The 27,771-nt window shown below is 48.6% G+C and overlaps 1 protein-coding gene across 1 annotated transcript in view; it reads left to right on the top strand.

Annotated features, from left to right (window-relative positions):
* Window positions 1-27,012, top strand: part of LOC144168216 (uncharacterized) — a 50,782-nt gene extending 23,770 nt beyond the window's left edge. The window contains exons 4-5 of the mRNA XM_077697249.1: window positions 26,744-26,865; window positions 26,983-27,012. Coding sequence (XP_077553375.1) covers window positions 26,744-26,865; window positions 26,983-27,012 — 152 coding nt within the window. The remainder of the gene's footprint in view (window positions 1-26,743; window positions 26,866-26,982) is intronic.
* The last annotated feature ends 759 nt before the right edge of the window (window positions 27,013-27,771 follow it).

Consider the following 27,771-nt stretch of genomic DNA (forward strand, 5'->3'; position numbering starts at 1 on the left):
ATGTCTTAACGCGGTACTCTTTGCTGGACTTTCTTACAAAATGAACAAATTCTCGCAAATTTGCCGGGGGCCATTCATCATAACTTTTTTACAATGATCTATGCTATTTCGCTCAGATTTTACAAAACACAAGAAACACTCAAAAGTTTGACAGCGGTGGCAAACATAAAAGAAAAAAATCCAGTTCGGAGGAGAAGATCAGAAAAGTTGTTGCCATCTGCCAAAACACTAGCTAGCTCGCGCAAAAAATCCTATCGTGTACCGGGCTATCCGCTTTACTAAATTTCCGCAGTCAATTCGTTCCAGACAGCCCTCAAAACAGTTTATTTTCACAGGAATCCCAGCTGAAAAGGTCACAGAGCGGACACGTCCAGCAAAGCACTGCCACGAAAGGATGGAAAACGGCAAGCAAGGTGGAGGAAGGCTTCTGGAGGACTTGGCCTTGAGCACTTGGCCGAGACAAAGCAAGGGAAAGGGGGGGCGCCGCGCAGTCGCGCCACACAGGCCGCCTGAATTTAGCGCCGGCGTCCTCATGGTAGCAAGATAACTGCCACCCGCCTCCCTCCTTCTCTCCCCCTCCTATCCCCCTCCGTAAACGGCGCCAGCCTGCCGCAAAGCAAAGCCCTAGCTTGATCCTGAACTACACCGTCATGCGCCCGCGCGGGGCACTGAGACGCGTTCATATTGAAAGCTGATACGAAATAACGGGGGTAATAGGAGCCATCGGATACAAAAACGCACACGTACCCACACGTACGCACACGCATTCTCGGTCACGCACACAAGCACGCGCACCACGCACACAAACAGGCACGCTCGCACAGTATCATGTACTCGCACAACACACACGAGAACACGCACGCACGCACACGCACGCACGCACACACACAAATGCACACCAACACGCGCACGCACACATACGAACTCTCCCGCGCGCACGCACGCACTTACAGGCACGCGGACGAACACACGTGAACACGCACACGCACGCACGCACTCATTCACTCGCTCACTCACCCACTCACTCACAAATTACGCTATCCGATTGCCGAGAAAGTGTACTATTCGTCACACCACAAAGTGCTCCCAGCAACCCTCCTCCCTAGTCTGCACGCCATCAGCATTCGCACGATGATCTACATACAGCGCAGGAAATATAAGGGACACTAGGCTGCGAAGCACTTTTTAGTGAATTAACGTAGCAAGCATGACGGGGACTGCAACAGTGTTTGGGCTAAACACAACGCGAAATACAAAACTAAAGCAGCAGAAGTAATTTCACCTTCAAAACTATACGCCTCGAGCGCGGCCTGTAGGGGCGCCACTGAAATCCCCCTAGCGGCCCGTTTCGAAAGCAGGCGCGGGAGTCCGCGTCCGGCTCCCCAGTGCCGCCGCTGCTTTTGCGGCACGTTCACGCCAGAGATTTACCGTTTGCGGGCGTTTGAAATCAGTGTTTATGTGGAGCAGTCACTCTGTTCGCAAATAAGGTGTGTTTACGAGAGTATAAATATTTCTGGCGCGACCTTAGTGTGGTATATTCAATCTGTATAAGCGCCAGGTGTGTGTCACAGGCCAGCGTCGCGGAACCGGCGTATGATGGAGCCGATTGTAGTTACACTGACCTGAATTTACTAGCAGTGTCTCCGTAACCAACGGGTCCACAGATGTTCACGATACGGCTATACGCTACGATTTAAATCGGTTTTGTTCGCAATCAGCGGAGCACTCATACCTGACAGCACGCCAGTTACGTTTGCCAATAATATACATCAGATATTGATCACCACCATTTACAAGCCAGTCTGTGTTAATTTCGGGAATATTCAACAAAAGTACGATGGACAATGCATAATTATACTCGGGGATCAGCACACGACAGAGCCGCCTTTTCTTGAGGTGAGCGCCCGCAAACATTCATCTGCTATAGATATATCCTCTGCGAGCAGCACGGAGACGGGCTTAGAATATAACCCGCGTCCGCGACTAATCCTTCTTCGAAATATCGTCATATGGCACAGGGAGCCTGCAGAATAAAGCAGAAACTGAAATCAGAGGGCCTTATCACATACCACATGTGCACTATTCCAACGACACCTTTCATCGCTTGTTGAACAGCCTACCCTGTACTTCCAAAGATGCGTCCGCCGTACGATCAGCTGTTCGTTGAAGTAGAAAAACAAAAGGAAAGTGAACGCGAGATTTGTGTGTGATTACTAAAACGTTCATTGCTTGATTCCGCTCCGCATTTGTACACAGCGTCCCCCTCCCCTCCCCCTCCTCCTCCCCCCCCCCTCCCCGATGTCTCACGAAATAGCGGTGCATTTCGCGTATAGTTGGTCTAGTGAACCCTACCTGGCTTAAGTTTCGACGAACGTCTTTAGCATGTCAGAAGCTGCACTGTGTTTTTTTTTTCATTTTTCATTTATTTTAATTCTGCACTTGCACAGCATTTATTTTTCCGTGCTTTCATTAACTTGCCTTCGTTCTTGCTATATGGCGTGTGTGCGCACATATTTAACGACGCACAGGCTTGGAATATACTTAACATTTTCGCAGGATTTATATCTTATAAATGGCATAAGTTATTGTCCTGGATTGGGTAATCACATCCACGAAACATATTTTTCTGCGACGTATATATTCAAAACGAAGCCGCATTCGTTGTCCACGCAGCAAAATAAAGCCAACCTCTCATTGTGCCAGTATCAGGTCTAAACGCGGCGACAGTAGAATTCATTTGTGCCTGATGTTTTGGAGGTGACAGGGGTGATACGTTGCTGCCGTCGCCGACGCCCGGAAGAGCGGCGACGAAGCGCGCAGAACCGTGTCCCCGGGTAGCTCTTGCAGGCGATCGCATACTCTACGAAGACGCAGCTGCTTTATAAGTGACCAAAACGTACTCTTTGCCTATAGACGTCACCATAACAAGTTTTTTTAGGGCGCGGAAAGGCGAAAAGAAGCGAAACAGAACCAAAACACGGCACGAGCCCCTATCAGCCACGCAGCGCAAATCCCGTCAACACCGCGGAGAAGCGCGGCAGGCGGCGCAGCGATCGCGAAGCTCGAGGCGTATAGTTGGCGACCGCGCAAGAACAGAATGAAAGCCATGTTGCGGGAGCAAGGTCCAAATTTGAAGTTGGGCAGTGAAATTCACAATCGTACAGGTAAATTACCGTCGTTGACAATATAGCAGCGCGAACAGCACGGATTTTATACCTTTCGCAATCTGAAGATATGAAATATACTTCACAGCACGCAACAGTAACGATTCGAACTCTGCGGTTCGATAAGGCGAAGGAGGAGTCAGACATAACGCATGATTTTTGTGAACCTGCACTAAAGGATACGAAAACTTCAGTGGGAGAGAGGTAACTAAACGGAAAGAGCAGTCTGTGAGTCATATTGACAAATATACTATCAGGTCCCGGTGAAGACGAGCTACTTCGTTTGCTGCACGTTGCGAAAGGCACGCGCATCGGCGTATATGTATCAATGCAGCATGCATGCATCCTAACGCAACGTAAAAATTTGGTGAATTTTGCAATGAAACCGCAGCGATGAACTTTCCAGGTGTCTCAAACAGGGACAGCAGCAAATCACATGCCTCAAGGCAAGCACCGTAACTGCCTTGTGACGCCAGTTCCGCGTGAAAGCGAAGTATCATAACAAAGCGCCGCCGTCACAAGTAATGACAAAAACCGATATGTATAATACGCAAGGCCTCGAAAATGGGCTACTTTTTTTGAAAACTCGCAATGCGCCCATCCTAACCGTTTCGCCATCCTGATACGCGAATCCGCGAAAATCTGCGATGCCTTTTCAAACGAGTACGGGTACTCATACTTTGCGCTTCAGGACAGCCTAAATATTGACAGCAGCAGCAAGCCAGCCAATTATGTACAGAAAGAACTACGACACTATACCACGGTGCTTCTTAATGCTTGCATCGCAGCGCTAAGCGGTAGTAAAGTGCATTCGCTTCGTGGCGACGACGTTACCGACACCAATTCCAACACAAAACGCTGCGAGCTAGAAACATCATTCGCCAGGCGTCCATCCAAATCGTATTCCTCAACACGTCATTGGAGAGTTGATTCCACGGTTCCCCCTCACAGGAGGGTAGTAGCGACATACTCTCGAAGCTAAACGCAATCGCTCCATTAACTAGTGGCTGTGCGTACGAGTGGATATCACCAGCAGCAATTACCACAGCGAGTGGCTCCTGCGAAAAATGACAACAGCGAGTGGTGCTCACCGAGGTAAGCCCCGCACATCGCGCAGAAAACGCGAGTGCACTCGCCACCCATGAGGGCTGAGCGGGGCTCGCCGCGAGTGAAACTCGCGCTAGCGAGTGGTGAGTGGGACTCACCGCGAGTGGCCCTCGCAATCGCTAGTGCTGAGCGGGGCTCGCCGCTAGTGGAACTCGCACTCGCGAGTGGTGAGCGGGGCTCACAGCGAGTAGCGCTCACACTCAATCGCACCCACACTCACCAGGCCGAAACGATGGGGAGGTTCACTCACCACTCACTCGTGAGTGGTGAGTGGGGGTGTGTGAGTGGACTCATTAGTGGCCTGCCGACCTACGTCCCACATGCCCTAGCGGCACATCACTTCGAATTTTACCTCAATCTTGGACTATCCATAAGTTCGCGTTACACGGTTTGCCATTTCCGTAATAGTTTTTATATTCTTAGTTTTTAGTCTTTAAAAATTTCCTTTGATTAAACCACCTACATTTATGCTTTTAAACGATTACAGGTTGAACTTCCGCGATATCTGCATTTTTGTGGAAATGCAGGGCGTTACACCCTCCTGGAAGGGGGGGAACGGGTTACCCGGAAAAGATTGATTGATTGTAGGGTTTAACGCGCCGACGCAACGCAGGCGATGAGGCGCGCCGTAGTGGAGGGCTCCGGGTTAATTTTGACAACCTGGGGATCTTTAACGTGCGGCGAAATCTCGTACACGCGGGCGTTTTTGCTTTTCGCCTCCATCAGAAAAGCGGCCGCCGCGGCCGGGAATCGAACCCGCGACCTCGTGCTCAGCAGCGCAACGCCTTAGCCACTGAGCCACCGCGGCGGGTGGGTTACCTGAAAAAGAATGCTACGCATAAAAAAAAAAAAAAAGCGAAGGCATTTCCATGAACGTCTCGCGCGTCAGAGATACGCGGAAACAGTTCGCGTTGACACACGGCGTTTTTTCGGGATTCAGAGCAAGAATGCACGGGACCGTAACCCTAAACAGCTTCGATGTAGATGATGAACTGAGCAGTGAGGGCACGTGCCCTCGCCCAATGTTTTTGTTTCGCCCCAGGGCCCACCACACCATACAGTGTCGACGCACTCTGTTATGAACACGAACACGTAGCCTATATCAGGGTTTTGGTATCCAATATATACGTACACTCTAAATGCCGTAACCTCTAATAGAGGCAAAATTATAATTTGTTACCTTTACTTTATTTGTTACGGTGTGACCGTTAGCCTATACCCTTTACTATGGGTTATGCTGTACACAGAAGTTACAGCCTCCCCGCACGCCCCCCGCATGCCTTTATGCGTATGCGGTCGGCACAGCCTATATATACAAATAAAAATATGTCATGTACATCGATGGAACCAATCGCACATTGGCTTTCGAAATCCTATGTGCGGATGGTTCCACCGACGTACATGACATGATTTTTTTATTTGTATATATATATAGGCTGCGCGGACCGCATACGCTCCCATAGTCTCAAAAAAAGGCCTGTGCACATAGCCTGTGCACATAGTCTAAAAAAAGGCTCAGATGGGTGACCGGCCGAACAACCTTTTGCCTTTAGAATTGCTCGAGTCCGACGTGTGTAGTCTTTTTTAAGCTAAGCTGCGCCAAAGTTGTATCGTGTACTCCCTGCACGCAGAGAACCCACCCAGTAATACAAAACAGTCACCCCAAAATGTAAAAAGAAAGATAGGAAAATTTATTCTCATAACATTCGTGAACAAGATTGTGGCTCGTTTCTTATTGGTCCTGCATACGCATATACTCCTCACGCTTTGATTTCGGACGATCATCTTGTGAATTACTGCTTTGACTTTTTAGCAGGCTTATGAGCTTTCCGTTCATAAGGCCTTTCGGGACGCCATCCTGATGCCGCAAAAATTTCTGTAGGAGGATCAGCGGCTGCGCTAGGGCTTGGATATAGTTTAGGTTCTTAATGTAGTAGAATGACAGGCACAAGACCAGCGCATTTTCATTTGTGCCATTGACTTGATTCAATTCGCGTGGCTTGCCACCACGGACGAGAATCTTTCCCGAGGACAGGCAGATGTGGGGCGAGTTGAAAACGTCTTCTGGCACTCCATCTGTATAACAAAAAAAAAACTCGTAGCTATGAGCACAGGGTCTAAGAATGGTAAGATGTAAAATAAACCCCAACGAAATAAACAAAACATTGCGGCTTTTGGGCTAAAATACTAAAGGCACTCCCTGGCTTCGAGCGCTTATTTCTATACTGGCAACCATGTTCTTACACTGCTGTTGGCTGGGTATGCCACACTGCAGAGACATTATAGTATATCGAGGCTGTCTTACCTTGCTGATCAAGAAGTGATTTGCCCTTGCGGCTGAATTAGCTTTTCGACGTCTTGGAACGTGCATACGTTCTCCAGAACATCTAACGCAGCAGCCACTGGTTGCTTCAAGGGGTCTTCTAGTACCGGCGTTGGGCTTCCAAATCGCAGGTCGGCCTCGCATGTGAGCTGCATTATGAAACACAACTTGTAAGAGCTTGTAAATTTCTGACTGATGAATGTCTGAATGAAGCATACAGTGCTTTTAAAACGTCTTTACTTATATCTCGCCATCACAAGGGGAATAAAAAAATGAGAAAAAGTACGCTTAAAAGTTCATCCTATGGCACCCAGTCTTCTGCCCGGTATGGGAGAGAGAGAGAGAGAGAGAGAGAGAGAGAGAGAGAGAGAGAGAGAGATGAAACGTTTATTATTAGGAAAAAAGGAGGTGGCGTGATTGTCTTAGGGTGGTGGCCTCCTTCCAGGGCCCCAGACTCTTCCGCTCCTCTCCGGGCTCGAAGAATTAAGTCCTTCTGAATACCGAAGTCGGAGCTGGCCAGAGCTGCCTCCCATAGCGCGACCGTATTTGTGGGGCTGTTTCCTGAAGGCCAGATGATAGGGCAGGCCCATGTTGCGTGAAATAAGATGTAAGGGTTTCCGCATTTATTGCATGCGTCTGTGTGTGTTTGAGGGAACATTTTGGATAGCCGGGATTTGTTAGGATAAGTGTTCATCTGGATTTGCCTCAGCGTTTGAGCTTCTGCGCCAAGAGAGGTTCTTGTCCGGGTTGGGGAAAAGGGCTCGTTCACCTCTTTGGACAGTGAGGCGTTCGCCAAAGCCACTTGGGAGGGGCTGCAGAAGGCTAGGACTGTTAGCCGCACGGTTTGTAAGATGGCGCGCAGCCTGGTCGGCCCTCTCGTTTCCCTCCAGCTCCTCGTGTCCTGGAGTCCAGACAATGCGGTGGAATTGATTCCACATTTTCGGCTCTAATTTTCTAAGTCGCTTGTGAATTCTTCCATTCATAAGGTTTTGCGTAGCCTTTTTGGAATCTGTGACTATTTAGAGGCTTTGGTTCTTATGCTGCCCATACCTTATTGCCAGGAGGGGAGGAGAGCACCAGTTTCGGCTTCGTCGGCAGTTGTATCTTTTAGCGTGAGGCAATCCTTGATGGCTCCTTCGTGATCAATTATAACTATGGAGGCATTTTTCCCGCTGTAGAAAGCAGCGTCGGTGTAGATGACATTTTTTTTGTTTTCAAGTTGTTGCCGTAGGAAGGCTACTCGTGCTATTCTTCTCTCTTTGTGCAGGCAGGGGTCCATGTTTCGAGGTTGGGGGAGCACTTTCAGTTGTGTTCATACTTCTCTGCTCATGTCCACTTTGTCAATAATCGAGTGTACGTCCGCGGGGGACCGCACTCTTTGCAGGATAGCCCTGCCAGCTTTTGTTTTTTCCAGGCGTTGTTTTTGCGAGATGAGGACTGCCTCTCTGATTTCTTCGAAGGTGTTGGATACACCCAAGCTCATCAGCTTTTAATTTGATGTATAGTTTGGTAGACCGAGGGCTGCTTTGTAAGCCGTGCGGAGTATGACATTGGCTTGATCAGTCTCTTGTCTATTAAGGCAGTGGAAAGGCAAGCTATATGCCAGGCGGCTGACTACCAAGGCCTGCATAATGCGCAGAGTTTCTTCTTCCTTGAGGCCGGCTCTGTTTTTAGTTATTCTTCTCACTATTCGTGCAATTTGCACAGTTGACTTCTTTATCTTTTCTATGGTGAAGTTTGCCTTGCCATTGCTTTGCATAAACATCCCTAGGACTCGTATTTGATCTTTTTCGGGTATTGTGTAATCTCCAAGCTTAATGTTTATTGGCCCTGGGCTTACAAAGCGGGTGCCGTAGATTCGGATAACTTCGGATTTTTCTGGTGCGCATTGTAACCCATTTTGTGCAGCCAGGTTTTCCACTAAATTTGTAGCCTCTTGAAGTACCTCTTCTTTTGCAGCCAGTGATCCTTTAGTAGCCCAGATTGTTATATCGACGGCGTAAAGGGTAAAGCCTATGTCGGGAATGGTTTGCAGTTTTTTTGCGATTTTGATCATGGTAATGTTAAAAAGCAGGGGGGAGATTACGGAGCCCTGCGGCGTCCCTTTGTTGGGCATAGGAAAGGGATTGGATCGAATGTCTCCTATTCCTATGCACGCGGTGCGATCCGATAGGAAGGCTTTTACATAATTGTATGCTCGCTCCCCACAGTGCAGTTCATTCAGTGCCTCCAAGATGGCCTGGTGTGAGTCATGATCGAAGACACCTTTCAGATCTAAGGCTAGAACGAGGTGTTCGCCTCCCTTGGGGATGTTTTGCAGCACTTCCTCTCGGAGTATTAGGAAGGCGTCTTGTGTGGAACGTCCGGTCCTAAAGCCCAGCATGCTAGGTGGTATCATCTCGTTATCCTCTAGATAGTTGACTAATCTGTTCTCGACGATCCTTTCAAACACCTTCCCCAAGCAGGACGTAAGGGATATGGGCCTCAGAGCATCAATTCCTGGTGGTTTTCCTTGTTTCGGAATTGTGACTACGTCGGAATGTTTCCATTCCGGCGGGACTTCGCCCTTTGTCCATAATTGCTCGTTGAGGTACTCAGTCAGCTCCTCCACCTGGCGATCGCCGAGATTTCTGATCATTGAGTATGGGGGAAATTCAAGGGTATACCAGCGCACTCGCGTAGTCAGAAATATATTTCGGGGGGTGTTAGACCCCGTCAGTACAAAAATTAAAATGATAGTCAGCGCCGAGACAGTATGTTAATTTGGAATTGCTGGATGTGACTGCAACCGCAAGCCGTTCCTTAAATCTCTTAGCAGTCCATCCACAGATGGCGTAAAAGGCTTGTCAAATTATTCAAAGGCCGGAAGACTCAACAGGTGTTTGAGCATTATTATAAATGGGACACAATAAGCCTGACCACCCCACACTAAGGTGAACTCTTGTGGCTTCACGTAGGTTCCTTGAGACTCATACAGGTCTTTTCCTGAACTGTTGCTTTGGATTTCTTCTCTTCTTAGGTGGTTAGGATGAAAAGGAAAAGGAAGTGCACTGGGGATATTATTGAGCCCAACTGGGGGCTCACCTGCATACAACCCAGTGCGCTGGGGAGCCGGAGGAGGGGGATATAAAGATTAGAGGAGAAAGGGGGTGATAGAGAGAGCTTTGGATTAAGGGAACATCATTCTTACAATCCAAAATCTCCCATAAGTCCTGGATGGTCTCGATTACCGTGTTTACTATGCTCTGCGGGCAACTCTGATTTCCTTCAAGCTTTCTACACAAGTTTGAAACAATGCCGTTTGTATTTGCATCAATACTCACGTACGTGAGACTCCTGAGAAGCACAGTGTTCCGTATCCATATCAACATTATCCCAGGCACATTGCCTTGTGCCAAGGAGCGCCATTGAAGAATGACCTACAGCGACATTTCCTGGCACTGCTACACAGAGGGGAAAATGTTACTTGTAGCGCGACATTTGGAGAAATATATCACACGAACTGCATTACGGAGGGCACCTGCCCTTAGGAAACCTGTTATATGCTCAGAAAATCGGCAGAAAAACTTGCACGTAACACAAGTGTGGCGACGATCCTTTGGCGTAGGTCGACTTTAAGGGTTTCTCTTGCTGGTTTGTGGCACGTCATGGGGCGGGATCCGTGTTGCTGAGAATTTCAAAGTGAAAACTGATTAGTTGCCAGAATAAAATGAGCTTGTCCGAAATAATTTACAGGAGCAAAAAATAATATTCTTTATTAAAAATGCAGGCTGAGAAACTGCTAGCTAGCAACGAATGGTACCTTTACGAGGGCCGTCAGGTATGGGGTGTTTCTCAGCTGTGGATGTGTCCATTGATGTCGTGATGCACAATACTAAAACAGTGGGGAGCATTTAGCAGAACAGAAATTTGTGGTGCCCTGCTCGACTAACCACAGGATTGAATAGTTGCATTCACTTGTTGCATCCCATTCTGTTCTCCGTAAGCCAAGGAATGTCCTAGCAAATAAAAAAAAATATAAAAGAAGCATATAGGAATTCATGTAAGTTCATGGAAATATATTCGTTCCGCAATTTCAAACTTATTTGCCATAATTTATTGTATTAGCTTTACTACGTACCCTCGGAGGTGCTGGTTCATTCATGAGCTTCATGTTTTCTAGTGAAATTCGTGGTATGTTCGAAGTATCACACGCATCTAAAACGTACAAACGGGAGAAAGTTCTCGTAATCAAGGGAACAATTCTCTTTCCAACATTTCGCACTATGTGCATTCCGATTTATTTACAAATTGGTTGAAAATTTGTTCGGTATGGCGCAACTTTGTTTCAGAGGAAGTTGCACGCGAAGCTACACAGGTGTTCTGCAACATCAAATCTCTGGACGCTATTCTTAAAGCCATCACACCCAACCCCTATATTACACTATCGTAAACGGCGCCCAACATCCCATTCTTGTAACCGTCATGCCGTACGGAATTAACATTATTTGCGCTGATGCGGTTCCATTTATATTCTCGACATCAGCTAGAACGTCTTTCCTGACTATAAAGAAAACAAAATAGATAGCTTCCCTGAAGTCGTACAAAATATTGTCGTAAACGCCATCTCCCACACATTCCTTCAGATAGTTCAGGGCTTTCCACAAGACATATTAATCTACTACACTGCGTTATTTTAAGCGCCGGAACATTTAAAACCGCAATAATGTGCGCCGCTAAATCCAACCTTCGGCGCTAACATTTAACGGTTATCATTGTGCAAATTGAGATCATTGTGAGCAAAAGCTAAAGAAAACAATAAAAATGTCTCCCCATTTTTTTATTGATCAACAAGTCCAACAGCCATCCTTTGCCACAACAAACAAGAGATTAAAAATTAGCGAAAATAAAAAGGTAGAATGAAGTACAGAAATCACAAAGGTGTACTCAACCAGCATTCTCACTCGAGTGACTGGAAAAATACACAAAACACTGACAACCAACTCGTGGAATCGCAAAGGTGTCTCCGTCCAGCGCCATCAGTCGCAAACAGAAGCAAAAAAAAAGAAGACGACGTTGTCTGGGTTGAATTAACGGGTTCGTGCAGTGCCACAAACAAAACGATAGGTTAGTGAAGAAGCACGCATTCTCAAAATGTCTATAGTTTTTTTTTTCTGGTGGAAGAGAACAAAAGAACCAGAGCAATGTAGTCCTGGAATAGAAACGCCTGCTGCCCTAAATAAATTCACAGTCCTCCTGTGAACGGCGTGCCTCATACCCGTCACAGCTTTATTGCGTCAAACACCGCAATGTTGAAAGAATCCTTGTCGCTGCTCCAATTACAGCAAATTGACTTTTGTAAGCGGTCTATTTTGTAAAATCAATTCGGGAAAAACCAACTCTGCGCATTTACTTGCGAAACAGCGATCCAACTCCCCAATGAGAAAACACGCGCCTGACTGCACAAGCCAGTATCTAACCCGCGCCCAAAAATGTAACAAAAAAATAAGAGACGGAGGGATAAACGTGTCTGGATAGGAAGGAGGAAACTCCCGGTTCCAGGTTCTAACGGTGTTGCTGCGTATCGTCCTATTTATCCAAAGGAGCTATGCAAAAGCTGTGGAGGGCGCGCAAGCTAATGTCTAACACCACCACAAATAAAAGGACAAAATAACCAAGGGTGGGAGGGAAAGGGAGACAACTTCTGTCTCGAGGTGATGACATTGCTGCGGCTCGATACAAAGCCCGAGACGTTTAGGTCAGCGTCGCTACTTTTCCGGTTATAGTTATCGTACGACTCCAACAATGAAAGCCTAATCACTTCCCACCAGCGGCCACCACAATTATTTAAAAATAAAATTTACCAGGCAACAACCTCGGAAGATCAGGATTGGTTTTGTGAGCTGCTACACTCCCAGGTAGTTCAAATAAAGTATAAATGTATCCTGCACGCTCTTTTACGGGTGCACTGCGACCGCTAAGTTTACTGCACGGATGAAAACCAATAGGTTTGAAAATTATGGTGCAAAAACAGAACGTCCTGTGTATGTAAACGTCATAAACAAACTCCCGAATCGATTGCCGCTGCCGTTTAATCAAGCCTCCAGTACTGAATACGTGTAATAAAGCAATGGGCCCAAAGGCCTCGAAAACTGTACAATGAACCACCACTCATCTCAGAAGTTCAAAGTTCAGTTTCAGGAATGATCTTCATTTGCGCGGCAGACGACCTAAGTGCACATGTGCTTGTGTGACCCTGAACCCGTTATTTTCCTTGCACAAATTTATTGCATAGAATGAAGTAACAAATAAAATTTGTGATCTCGTCCTTGTTCGCGATACGATGTACCTCATTTTCGACAGTTGGAAATGCTTGTCTTTGCACTCACCTGTTCGCCTGCGCGGTTGTAATCGCGTGTCATCTATCTTCATTCCAAGACCGTTTTTTGAAAAGAGTACCAAGTAACAAACTTTGTAAAATTTGCCGCCATTATACCAATGGTTGAAAAGATTAGAATACATACCCAATGCGCTTATTTCCCATTCGCTGTTGGCCCGTGGTCACAGTAGCCAAAGCGCAGTTGGGATGAATCGTTGCGGAACGTTGCAGCCTCGACGAGGTACCCTAAGCACTGGAAACCTTCCTTGCATCACCCTCGCGGGACACCCCACATGGCTCTGTTTGTCCCGGATGTCATTACGGCCTAGAACGCGATGTGGGAAATTCAGCGACCTCCAATTCCCCGTCTACCAACTCCCGTATATCGGCACTCACCCGTAAGTCCTACAGGGCTGCCCTCGACTCGCCCCCTCACGCATCCACTGCAAACTATGGGCCACGGGCAACTACAAGTCTATGGTCCTAATAATTAAAGCAGACAGTACGGGCTAGAGTCATCACCTGACTAAACACACCTGGCCAACTCTTACTTAAAGAGGTACAAATACATACTCCTTTAACGTCACCCCGACGGCTCGCATTCCGCCTGATTATAGATATTGCATAATAATTCGTCCACTACCCCCTAATATGAACCCTACTTATCATACTGCACGGCGCGCTGCTCGAGCGCGTGCCCTAGTTTACACTTTCCCCTCTCCAAACCCCCTTAAAATACGGTGTTGCACACAGGCACAAACCGGCCTTCATTGTTGCTGTCGTCTCTTTGCAAACTACTCCTGCTCTCACGCCCCTAACAATTCTCACCACAACCCCACATGTTGCGGAGGTGGCCATAGCCCTGGCTCTCGCATACCGGCCTTTTCCTTCATCTAATATCCCAACCAAAAACGGCAATCAAAATTTTTTAGCGGCGCTATCCCCACGCTACCGTGCAAAATTCTCCTTCAAACATCAGCTCCCCAGCATCAGACAGAGCTGCTCTGGTTACTGGCTCACACGGGACTAGATGGCGCGGAGTGGGCTCATCAGGTGGCACGAGCACTCGTCACAAGCACGCCTGACGAGACGACTTCTCTTCAAGGACGTTACTCCGTCACGACTTCCTGATCATGTATCGGGAGGCTACCAAGTATTAGCGCCTCTTCTGCAACACGCTACCCTGGCTCACCCATCCCTAACCCCCTCGGAGGAACGACTGTGGCACCTCTTCCAAACTGAATTGCAGCCCAACCGAGCCCTCCATAACCAGATTTGCCCATCCGCCTACCCCTCTCCCCTCTGCCCACACTTTGGTGCTAAATCCACAGTGCAACACCACATGTAGGCATGCCCCTCTGAACCCCACCCCACCATAACCTCGCCTGATCACTGGATGGAGGCCCTCGGCCGCTCGGACGAAGACTCCAAGCACCCACTGGTCACCCGAGCAAAAGTGGTAGTGGCGGCCCCCTAGGCCGATGTTGTGAATAAGCGTTCTTATCTGTCTCTCTCTCCCTTCAACGCCGCATCGCTTCTACTGTTCCTTTCGCACTACGTCCTGTGGGGCGAGTCACTGCTCCCGTACGCGCTAAAATATAAATATTTTTTCAGCTTGCACATTCCCAAACCAGTAATCTGCTCTCAGATCGGAACTCCCTCTGTGCTTCCTAATGATTTTCCTTCCACCTCGAGCTGACTAGAAGTCTAGATACTATGTCAAGATGCCTGCTTGTCACTTTGACCCTCCAGACGTCGTGCCACTTTTCGTCCTTGCCGTCGTGCCACTTTGCATTGCGGTGTATCTCTCATTTTTTCACATCTTGTGTCTGCACGTTCCGTTCGGCACGCGTCCGACGAAACAGTTCCGATGATTGCCAATTGACTTACAAATGGGGTGTCCAGGAATTTACACAAAAATTGAAGAAAAAGCAGAGAAAGACAATGAAAACAACCCGTCATTTTGTAGCACCGTCATCTGAAGTGCTTTCGCGAGTTGCATACGGAGATTCCGGAAAGACGTTGTTATGCGCACAATGGGAGAAAAGTGTGCGACAACACCGTCTCGGTGGGGCTTCTCGTAACATAATGTGCGCCAATCCACCTGTTGAGAGTGGTGTGAAAGCGAAGCTGTAAACGACCCCCACAACGACTACCCATGCGACGTCACTTGAATTCACACACATGGCTCTATAACCAGTGAAATCTGAGACAAATGAAATGCACTTAACCACACCCTTTATTACTCCGAAGAGATATTCTTTGCTAAGGTTAAACCAAAGTTGGGTGAGTTTTACTAGGGAAGCACATGAGTGGAAACTCATTTTTAAAAAATTAAGCTACACACCGGTGTGACGCGATCTCACTTCTCCGTTTCAGACGCCACCGACGGAGGCGACCAGACCGGCGGCAGGGACGGAGAAGTGAGATGCCATGCGTTGGTGGGAGATTCCTTTACCTTTTACGAACTCTTAGCGCATGCGCAAGGCGCACACACGGCTGCTAGACGGGCCGTGGGCGCAGCGCACAGTGGCAGGAGAGGTGGCGTGACGATATCACGTGGAATTCACCGAGAACGCTGGGGGTAAATCAGCAGATGTGCTCGGTGAGTGCGACGCCTCTCTCCCCCGTCCCCTCATGGGGACAGCAAGACCATCGACAAGACAATGGGCTTTCGCTCCGTTTCCCCCCTTTTAGTTCCAGGTTTGATTCCTCGTGGTGCCAGTAACTTCTTTTATTTGTTCGCGGAGTTTCCAGTTGACACCAATGTTCATGACAGAAGCCTTGGGGGGCAAGGTAAAAAGCGTTCCTTTTAAATATACCCAGGAATTGTCATCTCCTTGTGTCTGAAATTGCACAGCCATTAGGGCGCATGCCGCAAAGCGATTTCCTTGTTGCATTCATCCCCTGCGTATGCGGAGGTGCGGCTGTGAGTGGGACACGAGAAAGACCAGCTCGACGAACGAGACTGGCGTTCTGTGTGCTTGGGCTCTGTGGCCTCCTGTTCTCTCTCCCGGCCCAAACGCGCCAATAAAGGCATTTCTATCCTTTTACGCGGACATTATGTACGCCCACAAGAATGTGCACATGTGTTTATGTGCCTGTGATCCCGAGTGGTCATGAATGGATCGTTCACTGAGAATGAGATATACTCATAGAAGGAGATCTAAAGGCATCGTAGAAAACGTCTTCATGCACGTACTCAGAAACACAGCAAAAGGGGCAAGCCCCTGCAACCACCCGATAGTACACATGGTAACTCATCCTAAGCATCATCACCAGCCTATCTACGCCCACTGCAGGGCAAAGCCCTCTCCCATTAATCTCCAATTACCCCGGTCCTGTGCTAACTGCGACCGATTTATCCCCGCAAACTTTTTGATCTCATCTGCCCATCTAACTTTCTGCCTTCCCTGCAACGCTTGCCTACTCTAGGGATCCACTCTGTTACCCTTAAAGGCCAACTGCACTCAAAATTTCGACCGCGCGAAATCACTGTTCCTGCATAGTATGACTAAAAAGACGGCGATGTACGAAGTGTGACGTCTAAAATGTGCGTAATTACGCCGCAAGCGACCAGCACAAATCAACGATTCTGAAACCGAAACTGGGCCAAACGCGGCTATTACGGGTAGGCGGAAGCGGTCAGACGGCCTGACCTGAAGGCGCGAGCTGTGCGGACCGGCCGACGCGGCCGGCTCGGCCAGCCAGGAGGAGAGTGTGAGCACGCGCGTGCGGAGGTGTGGGAGGCGCGCGGAGAAGCGACCGCTTGTCCCGCAAGCACGACACTATTCGTGCGCTCGGACAGGAACTCACCGCGTAGGCATGATGTCGCGACGACACTCGAAAAGGAGAGAAGCGTACGGTGAACAAAGCCTCTCCAGAGGCATGAAAGCCAGACGTGCCGGCGGCGCGAAATACGAGTTTCTTATATTCTCCCGCTGCGAGGCAGGCGGATGGGCCTGGACGGCTGGCATGTCACTTCCGCTAAATGGCTGTTTGCGCAACACGCCGGCAAGTGCTTTGTCGTCTGCAAGGGCGTTATTTTGAGTGCCTGAAACTGAATAACCAGGCATTGCACAGAGCTACCGGTCGCGTCGCAGTAGTTCTAATGGTACCTACTACACCTTTCGAAGGCATTTAGCCAGGGTGAAATTTGAGTGCAGTTGGCTTTAATGACCAACGGTTATTTTGCCTTCGCAATACCTGCCCTGCCCACGTCCAGTTGTTCTTAAGTTCTACTAATATTTCCTTAACACGCGTTTGTTCTCTGACCCACTCCGCTCTCTTCTTGTCCCTTAAAGGGACCCATAAAACTTTGTGAAGGTGGCAATCAAATGCATTCAGGTGGTAGAACACATAACCAGGGAATTGTGAGCCAAGTGCGAGCCCCATACATTGTACGGATAATTTGTAAACGATTTTTGAAGATCGCCTCTCTCAACCGATCAGCGTGACGCCGCAGCGAGCTGACCGCGGCTGACGTAACGCCGACCGCGGCTGACGTAACGCCGACCGCGGCTGACGTAACGCCGGTCGCGGCTGACGCAACGGCGAGGCGCCCCCCTGATTCGGCCAATCGTCAGCCGCCGGTAACGACACTGCCATCGGCTTTCGGCTGCTTTTCCTTCTTCCTGCGCGATCCCGACTAGGCGAACAGTTCCGGATTTCTGCAGCGACGTTCCGATAAGAGCGCTCCGCGTCCTCTGGGTCTGGATAAAGATGAGTTATCCGTGCCTCGTCGTTGGTTTCAAAGCGAGTTACTGGAGTGGTGTAAAAATGAGGCGCTCTCTGCCGAAGGATCCGCACTTGCGAGCTGTTTGGCTGGAGCACATGGGCCTTTCCGAGTCGGCGGCGCCCAGAAGTGCTCGTGTTTGTGGCCGGAATTTCCCGCCCGAAGCGCACCTCTACAATCTGGAGTCTGTGCGGAGGAGCGCCGTGGACACGAAACATCTTCATTTTAAGAATACCGTGCCGACTTTGTTACTTCCCAAAACACGGGTGAGTCTGTCAGATTAACGGGTCTTACACTGGTTATGAACACCCGCCCAATTTTTTACCAATATCGCGGGAGCGTCGACCGTTCCTTCGATGAGCGCCGTAACTGCTGATACTGTTAACTGCTGGTTGGAGGGCAGTGTGATAAGCGAATAAAAAAATCAGAGGCGGCCTTCTGATCTAGCAATAGCTTAGCGGCTACTCTCGCCGGGTTTGTCGTATCGCTCCATCACACGGCGCTGATCGACCGAACGGTCGACGCTGCCGTGATATTGGTGAAAAATTGGGCGGGTGTACTGCACCCTTCACATGAAAACGATATCAAGTTCGGCCTCGCTCCTTGCGTGGGCTGGACGGTTAACGTACATGTACAGTGCACAGCCTCGTATGTGCAGTAGCGTTGGTCCTACCGAACGCGGAAGAGCCCTCCCGTGATATTGTAGAACAACCGCATTTTACGCTGAATTCGGGCAGCGGGGTGCGAAAGCTCGTTTATAAGACTTCGCCGAGTTAACTGTTATATATCGTATCACTTGTGTTCGCGGAAGACGTCTGTATGGCAAGTAAAGCAATCATACGAAATAATTTTTTTTGAAACGGGAATGCTGCTTTCCCTCAGCTCGAAAAATGCAAAACCGGCAGCGGAACACAAGTCGGAAATTACAGGGGGTTAGCGTCGGGGGAGGCGCACGTACTGCAGATGGAGATTGCTCGATGTTGATCACACTTGCAATTCGCACAATGCATCAGTCAAGCAAGGACTCTCATCACACGTAGCTAACAGCATCATTAAAGCTTCATATGCTGAATAACACAGCGTCCAAAATACCAGTGAATGACTGCAAAGTTCCCTGACATTTTCCTAAAAGCTTCATATATGTAAACGGAGCAGAGTTTCAACCCTGCGAACGCTACTCGCAGTTTTTTTTTGAAAGGGTAGAGTTTATGAACACAGCCTCCAAGGAGACAGCCCAATGCTAGCTAAAATTACAGGCTAACTATTACTGCAGGCCTTGCTTGAAGATGTACATGGGCAAAAACTATTTGACAGAGCACAATGGATTTCAACGACTGTACACGAAAATGAATTTTTCCTTAATTCAGATGGGGTAATTTGTGACTGATGCCATGCGAAAAACAGGGCGTGCAGCTGGTATCATTGCAGGCAGTTGCAATCTGGAAGTTCATGTCGTACGTCGGCGAATACATGTCAATAAGTGAGGGAGAATTTTACACTTGCTCCTTGACTTTCTCACGACCAGCTGGGCATTTTTTTTAAAACACAGCTGGCTCACCAGCAGAGCGAAAGGCCAGCTGATGTGACGACCCAGGCCTCTACCTTTCCGGTAAGAACAACATTTGATGCATGTAACTGAAGCGTGCTCTGAGAACCTCCACACAGCCACTTGTGTGTTACTCAAAACGCAGATACATCACCAGGAGAATGGAGGGCCAGCTGTTGTGATGACCCGTGCCTCTACCTCTCGGGTAAGAAGTATGCGGGCTTCGAACAGTTGCATATAGATGGTTATGTAGTTATGAAAAACCATTAATATCGATGTTGTGTTACCTTATTAAAATACCACTTTTGTTTTATATTGCTACGCAGGCTCAGGTGCTGGTGATGCAAGTGCCTGGAGCAAGTGCGAGTGCCGCTGCAATCGGCCCTGCCCAAGTAAAAGCAGCTCCTCTGATGCTGCTAGCCTTACTGCCCTCAATGGTTTGTACCCCCGATCGTACCTTGCCCTTCCCTTTCCCTTCAACTTACCCAATCTAGCATTTCATTTTCTTCAACTCCCAAGCTTCTTAAGTGTGTGCTGCTAAATGGAGGGCAGTGTTCGGGGTGTGTACTAACTGCCTTTGCCACGTCAATCAGAGGGGAGCTCACATATGCCCAATTTTTTTTGTAGGGACCATTGCGGATATGCACATGCTTTGCTGAGAGGCGGGGTGTGGGCACCCAGACAACACCAGAGCGTCGATCCATCGGTAAGCTAAAAAGCATAAGAAGCCTTATGGCCAAAAATCTCATATGGTGACGGAGAACTCCTAGTGTGCATTACACAACAATAACAGCACCCATTAGTGCCTGTAATGGAATGTAAGAAGTAGCAGCATGACATTCCAGAGATATTTCCTGGTGTGAACAAGCTTCTAGACACAAAGGAAGGAACAGCGCACATTTCGACGAAGGACAGGCAGAAACACACACCACAAGTGCTGACTATCAACCAATCGCTTTATCAGAAGTTGCGGATAATAAATAATACACTTACTGGGAAAGATGCAAAAAGCGCGTACAGAAGATAGAGGAGAAGGTTGCCTGATCTGTCAAACCATTATGATATCACTGAATTTGACATTTGAATCCAACTTTTGGTTAATTTGGACAAGGAATCTGGTCCCATATGGCTGCAGCCGTATCTGATCCCATATGCGGCCGTATGGCTGCATTTAGGTGGATGTCAAACTTTCCTTTACAGAAATTTACTCCACCTTGGGGATTTACCCTAAATCTGGTCGATTAACACCTGTCCCTCACTTCGAGTTGTTGATCAATTCGCTTTCGCGCTACTAACGACTAGCCTCCTGGTTAGCTCAGTTGGTAGAGCGACTACTCCGGTTAAGCAGTTGTGCGGGGTTCGAATCCTGGACCAGGACGAATTTTTCTTCAACTGCGAAGTTTCCGAGAAAGCTGTATAGCTTTCCTTTGTAGCCGTATGGCTGAATTTAGGTGGATGTCAAACTTTCCTTTACAGAAACTTACTCCACCTTGGGGATTTCCCCTAAATCTGGTCGAATAACACCTGTCCTTGACTTCGAGTTGTTGATGAATTCGCTTTCGCGCTGCTAACGACTAGCCTCCTGGTTAGCTCAGTTGGTAGAGCGACTGCTCCGGTTAATCAGTGGTGCCGGGTTCGAATCCTGGACCAGGACAACTTTTTCTTCAACTGTGAAGTTTCCGAGAAAGCTGTATAGCTTTCCTTTGTAGCCGTATGGCTGCATTTAGGTGGATGTTAAACTTTCCTTTACAGAAACTTACTTTACCTTGGGGATTTCCCCTCAATCTGGTCGATTAACGCTTCTTGAAGTTGCTGCACAGTTTTGTCCACTAACACCACACTGGAAGCTTGGCCCGTCAAACAAGAGTCTGGCACAAGATCACTGCGGACGATAACGGTATTACTGCCGGAATCGCGTAACACCGATATCGGCTTCCATTATATTCCCCAGTCACGACCGGTAGGTTTTCAACCAATAACTTTATCTTTGAATTGCTCTTTTTGTTTGGCCTGTCAACCATACTCTTTTATGTCGATTCGAGGGTCCTCTCCTGTAGATGTTGGCGCTTTGATACGGTTCAAGCCGAAACCAGTTTTCCGTCGCTCTCTTTAGCCCGACAGTTCTCGGTTTTATGGCCAGGCTTTCCGCACTTGCAGCAGCTACCATGCAGTCCGGAGATTTGACAGTCACTAGAACGGCAGCCTATTTTGCCGCAGATAAAGCAACCTGGGGTCTTCCTTAATTATGGGGCCTGATCTGCACTCTGGTCTTCTTTTTGTTCGTCTAGAGCCTTACCCAAGTTTTAGATCGCCTGTGCCTCCATGAAGTGGTCGTAAGCTTCTGCCATCTCCTTAGTTGTCTTGCAGTTCCTTTCCTTGATAAAGACTGCTAATAGCGTGTGGCAGCACTTCATGAATTGTTCTACGATCATCTTGTCCCGCAGTCCGTCGAACGTTTTCGCGACGCCGGACGTCTCTAGCCACCTGTCAAAATATCCAGTAAAGCGGGAAACGAACAGTACGCCGGTTTACCCGTCTTCGGCTTTCGCGTGCCTGAAACTTTCGTTGTACCCCTGCGAAGTGAAGCGGAATTATTGAAGCAGGGCGAGCTTCACTTTTTTGTAATCTAGGGACTCCTCTGGGGTCATTCTTCCTATCACTGTCAGCGCTTCACCCGCGAGGCACATGCTCAGAGCTACTACCCATTCACTTTCAGGCCACTTCTGCGAAAGCGCGATTCTTTCGAACCTGTCAAGGTAGGCATCGAGATCGTCTCTCCTGTCATCAAACGACGGAATAAGCTTGTGAGGACTGATCGCCGTTGCATGTCCAGAGACTGCGGCCTCAGGTACTGAGCGATCACCTTGAGCACTATCTCTCGCAAGCTCTTGCAACCGGATCTTCATCTCTAACGTCGTCTGCTCCCGCTTGGATGCTTCATTCGCGCATACTGCAGCTTGTTGTAATTCGTGAATGAGTACGTCAATACACAGGCGCATCCAAGGATGGACACTCCCAACACGGTGATGATGACGTAAAGTCCCTCTCGGTTGATGAGCACCAGCGGGAGATTCACCTGCGTTTTGAGCTCCGGTTCCATGCTTCAGCGCTAGGAAAACGCTGGCCGCGTAGCGACGTCGTCATCTTGGCCAGAGCCGACCGTTGCGCCTGGGTGTTGACGTACTCATTCACGAATTACAACAAGCTGCAGAACGCGCGAAGGAAGCATCCGAGCGGGAGCAGAAGACGTTAGAGATGAAGAGTCATCCTGCCGTGGACGCCACTTGTGATGTTATGGCAGGTTCAGGGCCTTAGTGCGAGCGGCTCACAAGTGACTAGGCAGGTGAACATATTGTAAACAACGGAAGTATTTATCTAAAAATAAAAGGCAGAAAAGGAAGGAGGAAAAAATGAATAAAGATGTCGCGAAGTCCGGCGTAGCACGCGAACAACCTCTCGCACAAGAAGAGTCCGAGTCCAAGCCCGGGGGAAATTGCACACGGGGCCTCACAGTTCTGGCGGTGGCGGGAGCGGCGGCGAGTAGAAGCTCCCGTCGAAGGCGCCTACCACTGGCGGTTGTTGTCGTTGACGCGGCGTGGCCCCAGCATCTGAGATCAGTCACGGCGCCATGACGACTTGGCGAAGAAGCTGTTCGGCGGGAACACGGTCACTGCTTGGGGTAGCGCTCCCGCAGTCCGGGCGACTGCCGCTCGAGCGCAGGGTCTTCTCAGGATCGGCGTGCCGGCCGTCCGGTCGACTGCCGCTGGTCCGCCAGACTACCTTGGGGTAGTCAATCCGCTGATTGCCCTCGATCCCTTCTCGATCCTTCTCGAACTCCGAGCCTCGTTCCTCCTCTTTCTCGCCTCCCTTGTCTCGAGCCCCCTTCCGATCTTCGCTCCTTTCTCTTCACTACGCCACTCGCGCGCTGGCTGCGTCTTTCCGCCGCGATTTCTTCTTGTGTTTCCCGCACTCGGGGCACTTCATGACAGGCACTCTCTAGCGCATGCAAGAGCAGTTTTATTGGCCGGAAATGTTACTGACGGCCGAGAAATAAGTGGCAAGTTGTCCCCATTGCCAGCCATAAAAATGGCCCATGACTTCTCAGCCGGGAAAAATTCACCGCTTGCATGCCCCACGTTATCCTTTCGAAAAACTGGGTGGAGATTAGACTGACCTTTTTCTACACTCAAAGAATCAAAACCGTTGGATCATCGTGGATTTCTACTACCTTTCACAGTTTCTATCTCTTGTGCAACGTATGGGGAAGTGGCGATTTTTGTATTTTGTTGATTTATAGCCCGACACAACCTTCCTCCGCTCCCCATCAGTGAACTTGAGCGCCAGTTTTGTGGTGAGGTAACCAGAAAGCTACTTCGTTTTTCCGATTCTCAATTGCGACATCCAACGCCATATCACCCACGAGCAAGTTGCATCATCGCGAAGACAAACAGGACACTCACTAATATGATAGCCTGACTTTGTTACTGACACACCAGATTGTGGCGATTTCTTGCCGTTTATAGATATATACCCCCAACACCGCTAAGCATGAGGAAACCCGTTAGAGCCCATTATACCTCATTTGCGCTCGTCTTCACGCCAGCCAAATTAACACCATTTCCTCTTCAAGACTAGGCCAGCGTTTCCAACACCGGTGACTTGCTGAAGAAGCTTTAAGACTACCTCGTCTCCACATACCGGCATCACACGATCGCTAGAATTACGCTGCCGCACCCGACAGCCAGACGTTTCTTAGTGCGAGAAGGTGGGCGAGAAGGTGCGTTCACATTACACCGGTCATTTCGTAGTTTTTGACGACTGAGAAGTGACAACCAGGGCATTCCCGGCTTCTATGTATGGACGGCATAGTCACCGTACTCAAGTGGCTTAGGTAGCTCGCTTGAAACGCTTTGAAACACGTAAATTTCACTTACTTCCCAGAGGGCTATGTCTCTGACGGGGAGAGAAGTGCGTTCCCCAGGGCCTTGCGACCATGTTGAAGACGATGAAGACCAATCTGGCTGGCTGTTCCGATACGCCTTCTTGGCTCGCACCACTTCGCAAAAAAACGCGGTTCCCACGAGGAGTCGCAATTCCTTTGTAACAATATGTGATCGGACTCCTGGGGGTAAAAAAAATGCTTGAATGGTAAATTTGAGAGGTATGACAGAAGTTACACAACACAACAACAAAATTTGTGGAAGCGTCGCCGGTTGCGCTCGCGAATACTCAGCACGGCGAGTTTCCCAATCTCTAGCTGGAGTTCATTCCCACCGCTGAACGTTTGCCGAATGTTTGATATCTCCCTAACAAAAAGCGTGCTTTCTATTTAAGAGCAAATTATTTCGTCATGAGGAAGCCGGTGCTTTCTCAGTAATGTGGTTCACATGACGTCGGTGCCCTTCCTTGTCTAATGCTCCACTGATCCATGCAAAAGACGCCGAAGCGGCGGAAAATGCCCACGTTTCTATTTGAGTGGGAGGGAAATTATCCAAGAAATAGGAGACTAATAGGTGCGCATCCACGACAACAACCAGAGAATACTTTGGTGAATCGTACGGCAAGACCACGCTGCTTAAACATGCAGGGAACACCCCTTTTCAAGAGAAGGGATATGTTACCCGTCCATTTTTAACAAAGAGAGCAAACCACCTCAATCCTAATTGTAAACCTTACGAGCGCACAGGTTTAAAATATAAGAAACCATACCAAAGCGCACCACGCCCCAGACCATCCTACAGTTTAGTGTTTAACGCTATGCATCATGTAAGCGCACTGAACCGAGGACAAAATAAGTAGAAACAAGAACGATACTATAGTTACTTTTTAGAGTGTTTCTTCGTCTAGCGGTTTAGTCACCGCTACATGTTCACCAATTCGGCCAGATTTTGTAATTTTTCAGTTGGCTGCACTGATGGTGGGTTAGTACACGCTGATAACAATCATTAGCAATACGCCTGTTCGGATACGGGTTAGGAGTGCAAAACCAGTACGTCGTGCATATAGTACTTTACCTTGTGATTTTGAACAAGTTGTGATTTTGAACATTTCTTGACTGAAGCTATACGCACGACAAGGTGCAGTCACCGGCCAATGGAAATACGCACGAACACTTATGGTGTTCTGCGTCACATACAAAGCCAAATTCTTCGCTTGCCATCATGGTGTCAAACTAAAGCCGCCGACTTTAGCGCTAAAGCTCCTGATTTCAGTGTTTGTTGTAGGCTCTTATTTTTTGTGGTACAGTGAACACATTTTTTATAATTTATTCAGTGTTTGGAATGGCCCACTTCTTCCGGTGCATTTAGGCAAGTTTTTATATTTTTTGGAGAATTTTTTTTCTACACGAGGGATATGTTTGCGTCACTTTCGGCACAGGTAAACTAAAGAACTGCTCTTCACAACGGAAAGTCTCTTGTTGAAGCAATCACTTTATTCGCTACCTTTATATGCTGTTGTTTGGAACGCAAGCGTGGTGTGGGCATTTTACGTTGCTGCCAAGATATTGTGTGTGCGAAATACGACGTCGTGCATGCAGCCGTATGCAGGTTTCTTTGTCAAAACAAAACCACGCGAGTCAAACAGGTGCGTCATATTTCCCCCACCGACAACAGCCGCACACATTCTCCGCGGCGCAATAAAGCTATCAGATACCCGGGACCGCAAGGGTAACGGCCACCTCAGACACGAAAGCAATACCCGCGCGATCATACCAGCGGCCGGTCTAAGTACCTCTGCCTGTCCAGTCTGCAGCCCACCGTTTTGTTACACATGTCGGGCAAGTACTGCAGCACAAAGTGCGTTACCTTGATGCCTGCAAGCTTTTCTCAGGGAGCAAGTGGAGCAAACATGATGTCCGATACGGCGGGTGTGTTCATGAACAGGAACTGTAATGCTCCGATCCTCAAATTATAAACAGGAACGAAATTCCGCACCCATTAGAGCTTCGCGAAAACTCTTGAATATCGGAGCAGCTGATTTTGCACTCTCGCAAGATGGCATGTTTCAACACTGACACGCAGGTCAAACCATCCCTACCCACGTATTCTAAGCCTGCGGATAAGGCGTTGGCGCCGAAATATACGCATCCTCTCCAGCCGACACGAATGCACACAGCGCTCTTCCCTCTGTTTGTTTTACAGTGGGATACGGTGCACGAAACGAAATGGCCCAGTCCGAAAGACGGATGCTAGAAACCGTCGACCTTGTGAACTATTGTACAGTCAAATGCTTCTACAACGAGCGCTCCTACTGCGAAATAACCTATACAACGAAGGATGCAATATAGCCAGGCCAAACTCTGTTTCCCATGTAGTGTGAACGCCACTACAGCGAAGACCACTACGCCAAATTTTCCTGTTCAACGAAGAAATTCATGCGTTCCCAATCGCTTAATTGACAGTTTGATAGAAAACACGCCTAGCCGCACGCGTGCCGATGACCCTGAGTCACCCAGTTGGGCTACCGAGGTGCAGGAATGGATAAACACACTGTGCGTGCTGCCGCGCAGCATCTGTGGTGATGGCCGACGATTGCTCCTGGGTGGATGACCAGGTCCTAGATTGCTCTGATCTGACAACTAGCCACATCGTAGAAGCCATCACAAAGAAAAGGGGTGGCGCAAATGATCAGGCGAGCTGTGATGATGACCATGCAGTGGAACGAAGTGTTAAGACTACCCATGAAGCGGTAGTGGCATTTCACGCGTTGCAAATACACCTCGCGCCTCTCCCTGAACTTGCCCCGCAGCACGCCGTGAACCGTGACAGCATCAAGTAGGGGTTGGTTGCGCATTTAGTATGTCATACTACCGTGCACAAAACATTGCTGACATTTTTCGTATGTTACAATTTAAATCTTGTTTAAATCTTGTGATTGCTTCTGTCAGTATGCTTACCTCCTTTATGGGCGGTCACCGGAGGTAGCGAAGTATATAACAAAATGCACCGCATAACGAACACTTATCGGCGCCCCACACGCTTCAGTAGACAGGCGTTTGACTGTACTTTGTACGAAAGAAGCGCGAGCGATACCTGCATCAATATCTTAGAACCAATTCAATATGAGTCATGGCAAAATACTGGCTCCAATCCACGCTGTGAAGGCGGTTGGAAAGCAAAGCTTTAAACGACACCCTCAACAATCGCCCATACGACGTCAATTGAATTCATACTCGTAGCTGTACAAAGAGCGAAACCACAGAATCTTCTAGCCGTTACCTAGAATTTTCGGGGGCGGCGTCCCGAACACAGCAGCAGCGTCGTCCACGGCTGGGCTGGAGCGGCGGACGCCACCGATGTCGCCCGGTCGTGAGTCGGGAGAAAAAAAGGAGAGGAGCATCTTTCGAAGGGTGAGACAGCGCAACCTAGGAATATTGATGTGCTAGCTCGGGGCTATACCTCCGCGCGACACAAGCACAGACACCGAAACAATCCGGCATGTTAGCTTAGTGATTCGAATTTATACCGATTTAAACTGGCTAGATTAGGAAGTTTGAGAATTGCGAGAAAGCTGAGGGAACTTTTATAATCGCCATTT

This window comes from Haemaphysalis longicornis, unplaced genomic scaffold (genome assembly GCF_048455015.1).
Source record: "Haemaphysalis longicornis isolate Haplotype H1 unplaced genomic scaffold, Haemaphysalis longicornis Haplotype H1 scaffold_2, whole genome shotgun sequence".
Lineage (NCBI taxonomy): Eukaryota > Metazoa > Arthropoda > Arachnida > Ixodida > Ixodidae > Haemaphysalis > Haemaphysalis longicornis.